The 7,389-nt window shown below is 37.7% G+C and overlaps 2 protein-coding genes across 2 annotated transcripts in view; both read left to right on the forward strand.

The window, feature by feature from the left end:
* Positions 1-216, forward strand: part of magt1 (magnesium transporter 1) — a 3,617-nt gene extending 3,401 nt beyond the window's left edge. Inside the window, exons 6-7 of the mRNA XM_016545009.1 lie at positions 54-143; positions 208-216. Coding sequence (XP_016400495.1) covers positions 54-143; positions 208-216 — 99 coding nt within the window. The remainder of the gene's footprint in view (positions 1-53; positions 144-207) is intronic.
* A 1,189-nt stretch (positions 217-1,405) lies between these two features.
* On the forward strand, positions 1,406-3,713 carry LOC107733415 (magnesium transporter protein 1-like). Its single transcript, XM_016545016.1, has 3 exons — positions 1,406-1,554; positions 1,642-1,732; positions 3,148-3,713. The coding sequence occupies exons 1-3, from the start codon at positions 1,431-1,433 to the stop codon at positions 3,161-3,163; spliced, it is 231 nt and encodes a 76-aa protein (XP_016400502.1). The 5' UTR covers positions 1,406-1,430; the 3' UTR covers positions 3,164-3,713.
* Positions 3,714-7,389: the final 3,676 nt, after the last annotated feature.

Below are 7,389 nucleotides of genomic sequence, written 5' to 3' on the forward strand. Positions count from 1 at the left end.
GCTCTCTCTCTCTCGCTCTCTCTCTCTCTCTCTCTCTCTCTCTCTCGATCTAGTGCTTTGTTTTGTTCATGACATCTGGTCAAATGTGGAACCACATCCGAGGACCTCCATACGCTCACAAGAACCCAAACACTGGCCAAGTGGTTAGTAAAACCCTTACCTCACGTGCCTTTGTATATTTTTTTTGTTTGGTTTTATACTTTAAAGACCCCATGAAATGGCTTGACATGATAACCCCACTTTGCTGTGCTGATGTATTTCATATTGAGAATTGTTTGTCAGTTTTTTATATATATATATAATTCTAGAGAGCATTTGATATCTTAAATGTGTGGATTTGATGAAAGTTTATTTTGTAAACTTGCATAATGCTAATATCCATAGACTAAAAGCCACAAAACATTTCAGTTTCTTGAGGTCTTTAAAGGGGTCATGACATGCATGCAATATTATTATTATTATTATTATTTCAAGTTTTTTGCTGTCATGTACAATAAAAATATATCTGCAAAACATTCTGCACTGTCATTCAGACGCTCAATCAGAAAATCGCTCCGTTGTTGGTTTTTTGTCTATTTTAAGGCTTGTCAGTAGACACTGTTATGATTGAATGATGCCACTGCATCGCCTCACTGCACTGAAAAATAGATTTTTTTTAATGTCACGATCCCTTTAAGTTTTCATTTGTTCAAGTTTTATTTCAAATGAGAGGTTAAATTAGTTTATTTTGCTTTGGCTACAGTCGGTCATTCTAGTGGTGACAACAACCATGCATGTCACTTCTGCAGGCTGCGTCATACTCTGTGAGATAAAGTGTCACTCTTTTCACAGCTTTTGCCAGCACTTGCATGTTATTTCTCCTGCTCTTTTTCTAGAAAAAATTCACTCATCACTAAATGAAAACTTAAAGTGAAGACCTGATTTTTGTTTGTTTTATTTAGTAACTTTCAGGAGGGTGTACTTATTTTTGCAGCACAAAATTTTATCACTTTGATAGGAAAATCTTATTTTGCTGAATAATTTTGGCATTCTTCTTTAATAATTGATCAAGCAGGCTTGTTGGAACATTACATCTCCAAAGAACCCTAACATGTCTTCTAAGTAAAAAGTAATTGCTGAATTAGTTCAGTTTTAGAGGAGGTGTACTCATTTATGAGGACCGAGTTTGGGCACCCCTGGTCTTTACACTCTTCGGTCTTCACACGAGGGCTGCCGCGACTTTATATACTAAGCTTTTTATATACTAAGCTTTTTATATTCGTCTAACAAAACTCAAATTGAATTCAGCTGGACACACTTTCCTGTTTATCCACACAGTAAACCATGGATACTATTACTATTATTATTAATACTATGGTATTATAACCCATGGATCTGTTCTGTTTGGCTGTGGTTGTATGTCTAGTTAGCACACAATCTTGCCGTGTTTCATGTCAGTCGTTCAGCCTGTCGTGATCGTGTTCCTGAACTCTGCTTCAGATGCTGCGGTGACTTTAGGAATGGTGCTGCTTCATGAGGCTGCGACCTCTGACCTGGACATTGGGAAGAGGAAAAGTATGCTGTCGAATGTCCTGTGCTCTATGGATTATGAATGCTTGATAAGTCAGTGCAGGTTTAATTGTTGTCTTGTTTTCTCTGCAGTCATGTGTGTAGCAGGAATCGGGCTGGTGGTGCTGTTCTTCAGTTGGCTGCTCTCCATCTTTAGGGCCAAATATCACGGATATCCTTACAGGTGAGATCATTAGACCGCTGTTTAATAAACGGCTGGAAATATCAATGCAAAGGTCTGAGAGCACTAATGAAAATCCTTCGGTAATGCATTTTTTTTTATTTAATGCAAAATTACAGATTATATAACTTGAGTAAAATTACTTCGAGAATTCCTTAGTATTTGCTCTTTCACTGTTTTGCTTCAATAACAGCAGCACAGGAGCTAAATCTAATGTGACTAATGATGTTCTAAGCGTGATTTAAGATCTAAAGAGCATCTTGATCTTCAGTGGAAACCAAATCTGATGTCTGTGTCACATGATCAATGACACTACATTTGAATAGTGACAGAAATGGTGCAGAATCTTAAAGGGGTCCTATTATGCTCTTTTACAAAGTCTTGATTTTGTTTTGGGGGTGTACTAAAACATGCTCTCATGATTAAAATTTACATTATTAAAATACCTTTCTCCCCATCCTGGCACAAACGGCTCGATTAGTTCCGGCTTTGATGAAGGTCCGCCTTCCGAAAAACAAAATGTGTTGTGATTGGTTAGCTGTCCCAGTGCGTTGTGATTGGCGAACAGCTTAGACGGTGTTTCAGTACTGCCCAACGCTGTAGTCCAAACGAGCCGTTCGTTGTAGTTCTTGAAAAGGGATTTTTTTTTAAACGAAATATCTCCCTTTGGAGTGGACTTTGAGATTTGTAACTTTCTAGATCTTTTTTATGCCCAAACATACACACTACACACTGACTAAAATTAAAAAAGTGAAAAAGCATAATAGGACCCCTTTAAATAAATATCATTATTCATTACCGTTCAAAAGTTTGGGATCGGTAAATTTTTTTTTACATTTTTTTTCCTTTTTTTTTTTGTATAATTATTTTATTCAACAATGATAATCAAAAGTGACACTAAAGACATTTAAGATGTTAGAAAAGATTTCTCTTTCAAATATATGCTGTTCACTGAGCTTTCTATTCATCAAAAAATCCTGTTTCCACAAAAAAAAAAAAAAATGCAGCAGCTAAAACTGTTTTTATTGAGCAGCAGATCAGCATATTAGAATGATTTCTGAAGATCATGTGACACTGAAGACTGGAGTAATGATGCTGAAAATTCAGCTTTGAAATCACAGGAATAAATTACACTTTAAAATATATTCACAGAAAATAGTTTCTTAAAATTGTAATAATATTTCACATTTTTACAGTTTTTAACTGTAATTTTGTTCAAATAAATGCAGCCTTACTGAGCAGAAGAGACTTCTTTCAAAAACAAGAAAATCTTACTGAGCTCAAATGTTTGAATGATAGTCTAGAAAATCTATTAATGTGATCACACATTTAATTTAGGAATTTATTCATACAAATGATGACTTTATTTTTTGCATTTAATTTATTTACTGACATAAACGCCTTTTCTCTTTGTGCAGCTTCCTGCTTGGTTAAATGAAGACCCTCGGAGGAACTGTGGCAAATATTAATGCGCAAAGTGCCTTAATGTTTAAAACGAGTGATCGATATGGTAAAGTTCTGCTTGAGCCTGTATGTGCCTTTTTGCTTTCTTTTTATATATTACAGATTAGATTTGAAAAGTTTTTAATGAAAGTTTGTTAAATTCATGTGATTTCTCTCCCCGAGTGGTGTAGTGTAAGGAAACGTGGTGTCGGTTACACAGAGGATAAACTGAAGCAGATACACTGTATGGCATCGCTTGCTAACTAGGTTTCTTAGCGAATCAAATGCAGTTTTATATTGAATTTGGTTCAAATGCGTAGATTTGGAAGACGCACAAAAGCAAGCAAGGTGTTTTCACTTCTACCTCATAAATGTGCATATCGAGTGTCCAAAGTCAAATCAAAGTCGTCTAGCTTCTGAGGTGGTTCAGTATGAGATGGAGGGAAAGCTCAGGGTGAATGAAAGTGTCCTAAATGTGGAGTGTTTGCTGTTGTCCTGCCTCAGGTGATGATTTCTGCCATTAAAAGTGCCTTGATTACTTGTTGCATTGTATTTCTTTTGACTGCTCATCCAGTTCAGCTTTGAGTCACTCAGACCACTTTCAACTGTGATACTGTACAATAACAAAGTAATTACTGGTTCATGGCTATGTTTAGAACATTGCATTATGCTACCTACTAATTTTGCAGTATTCCTATATCAACTACTCTTGAGAACAATCTCTGAGGGTCTCAACTTAATCTTCCATTTCTGGTGTGACTCATAAACTGGTTAAAGGTTTGTTGTTTGATCAGACTGGTCAGAATATAGGCTACATAGATACATTCATAAATAAAACTGCGAATGGTGGGAGTTTGGAGTGGATGGGGGGGGTGTTTGAGAACTGTAATTATGAAAAAGTATATATAGTCTAAGAAATTGCACACTCCACTTTTTACTGCATTTATACATGCAATTAGTTTAAAGGGGTCATATGATGCTGCTAAAAAGAACATTATTTTGTGTATTTGGTGTAATGAAATGTGTTTATGCGGTTTAAAGTAAAAAAAACACATTATTTTCCACATACTGTACATTATTGTTTCTCCTCTATGCCCCGCCTTTCTGAAACGCGTCGATTTTTACAAAACTAATCGGTCTGAAAAGCGAGGTGTGCTCTGATTAGCCAGCTATCCAGTGCGTTGTGATTGACCTGCAAATCTTCCCACATAGTGAGGTAGGTATGTGGGGGCGTGTTCGAACGAGCCGTTTTAGGTAGGCGTGGCTAACTCTTAACTTTTATAAAGAATATCTCTTTGGATTTGAGACTTTAGTCTTTGCAACTTTACAGATCTTCTTTATGCACCAAGAGCTTGTAACACTCTAAAGAGAAAGGAAAAAATGAAATCGCATCATATGACCCCTTTAAATGCCAAATAACCGCATTTACTAAGGAGATCTGAGAACTTGATTGCATGTACAGAATTAAACATGCCTAATACGTCGGCGCCGATGGCCTCGTGGGCAGCGTGCCGACATATTGCGCCTTTGCGCTGTCGGCGTCCCGAGTTCGAGTCCCAGCTCGTGGACCTTTCCCGATCCCACCCACCCCCTCTCTCACCCACTTCGCTTCCTGTCGACCTACTGTCCTATCTAAATAAAAGACATAAAACGCCAAAAATAAATCTTACAAAAAAAAAAAAACATGCATAATACTTAAGATCGTCTCATGAGATTCTACAACATCTTTTGCAAGTCCCTCCGGATTTGCAAAAATGCATTCAATGTAAAAAAAATGTTTTAATGGTATTTTCATTGTCTGTCCAGTAGAGGGCAGTGCTGTCTCTCTGAACACTTCCATATTGAATAACACTTAGAAACGATGAGTCATGGAATAACAAACGACCTTTCTGATTTTTTTCCCTTTTATATTCTCATCAACCATAATTGCTAAAGTAAATTCAAGCAAGTTAGCTTAGGTTTAACCACCGTCATAACATCATAAAGAGAAAACAGATGTAAATAGGATGCTGAACTCCATAGGCCTGGAAATATATTAGTATAAGCCATACCACCCATGTCACAATCATGAACATTTTTATAGTTATTTTGCTTACATTCATAGACATCCCCAATCTTTCCCAGTTTTTGTCTTGTCATATCTATCAGTGTAAGTAAATGACTGGGATTACACAACTAAAACAATCCTTTCTTGCTGTGTTGTCCTCTTTGTCTTAACAGGTGCTCTCAGGTAATTTGCAGCTGAAAATCTGCATGTTCTGGTTTAGATGTCAAGGAGCCAATCAGGCCAGACGTTGTGTTTAACTCCATATAAGGACAACCTTGAGTGCTCTCCGTAGTGAGCAGCGGGTGTTTCCCGTGCTGAAGGCACACATTGTTCCTCACAGGGACACTGCCTGGGCTAAATGTGTGCAGCTCTCCACACGCCACACAAATAACCACTGCTATGTGATGTTTACACACCAAAATATAGAAGTAGCATCAATATACATGCTTTCTACGGAAGCCCATGCATGCATTGTTTTTTTTTTCTTGCTTGTCTTCAAAATTTTTCTGTGTGCTTGACATAATAGCGTGTTGTTTTTTTTATTTTTCTGGAAGCAGCAAAAGCTTAGCGCAATCCTCAAGCGAATAGCTGTCTGGCAGTGATTGACAACTTGAGAAGGAGGCTGTCAGGTCTTCATCTTCTGTGTCGGAGACAATATAGAGACCCTGAGTACCTGGACACCTCCATCTCTACAGCAGGAAATGATTAAATATATGATTACGATGGCAACGCCAGTCTCATTCAAAGGGCACTCTCAATACAATTACATTGTGAGAAAACAGAAAGCTTTTTGTTATGTTGAGATCACGAGAATATATTGTTATGTGGAGAGCAAAAGAAGTCAAGATTACAAGAAAACACATTTTTGTTACATGGAGATCGGTAGACATCATAACCGTGAGAAAACAAAGAAGGGAAAAATAATAAAGCATTTCCGTAGCTTTCACGGGTGTGAGGGGATTGACTTTCAGTTGTGTCAATGTGCAGCAAAGAATGTTTTGTTTTAGTGCAGTAATAATCAATCATAATCCACCATAGACATTCCCTCAGTGTTCAGAGCAGTGCTAAATGTCAATATAGCTTTTTAATAACCAGTTCTTATATTATAATTCTTGGACTTCATCATGTCATGTATATATATATATATATATGTTTGGAGAATGTTACTGGAAATCAAGAAGAAAATATATATAGATATATAATATAGAAAGTCTCCCAGGGGTCCAAATGGTGCTGTACAGTGTGAAATGAGCCCTCGGGGATTGGGGCGGCGTTCAAATTCTTGCCTGCATTGTTGAGATGTGCAGAAAAACACTTTTTAAGGTAACATTTTCTGAGAGCTCTTCCTGATTGACATAATCTCTTCCAGCCTTTCCTTTAGCCACGAATGAAAAGTGTTGTTTGGTGCTTGTTCGGAAGGCAGCGAAGCGTGCCAGCACATTTGTGAGGAAGGAAAAAACTGTGCAAATGCTTTTAGCAGGTTTGTGTACAAAACCGGAGTCAAACCGCTAGCAGGAGAATTCCTCAATCCCACTGAACACCAGATAACCCACACAAACCGCACAAATGAAATACAGCAAATAACATACTCATGAAACTCCAGCGTAATTAAAGGCATCTGATATCCTGAAAATCAGGTCTTGTTGTGAACACTCCCCCTTCAGGACACCTGTCTAATGAGGGCGGAGGCCACTGGGTATGAAAAGACATGAATTAAAGATAAAAACAGGTCCAGCTCAGTTTGAATGAAATGCAGCGTCACACCCTCGCCTCTCCGTCTCTGTTTGTGCTGTCTTGGTGTCTAGAGGCGTCCCTCCGCGCATATTATTGTAAAACCATGCCATGTGCCCTTTTAGTTTTGTGGCTGACAGAGACTTTTCTTTTTTTTAATGATCCATGGCCTAACTGGGTGGGTCAAAAGACATAACAGCTCACCACAGTTTAGAAGTCTTTGAGAGGACCACAAAACCAAACCAGCCTCTTTTGATCCAGTTCTTGTTAGATCAGCTTCAGTTTAAAGGGGTCATATGATGTTGCTAAAAAGAACATTATTTGGTGTATTTGGTGTAATGAAATGTGTTTATGCGGTTTAAAGTTAAAAAAGCACATTATTTTCCACATACTGTACATTATTGTTTCTCCTCTATGCCCCGCCTTTCTGAAACGCGTC

The sequence above is a fragment of the Sinocyclocheilus rhinocerous genome, unplaced genomic scaffold, assembly GCF_001515625.1.
Source record: "Sinocyclocheilus rhinocerous isolate Xijiao unplaced genomic scaffold, SAMN03320098_v1.1 scaffold460, whole genome shotgun sequence".
Lineage (NCBI taxonomy): Eukaryota > Metazoa > Chordata > Actinopteri > Cypriniformes > Cyprinidae > Sinocyclocheilus > Sinocyclocheilus rhinocerous.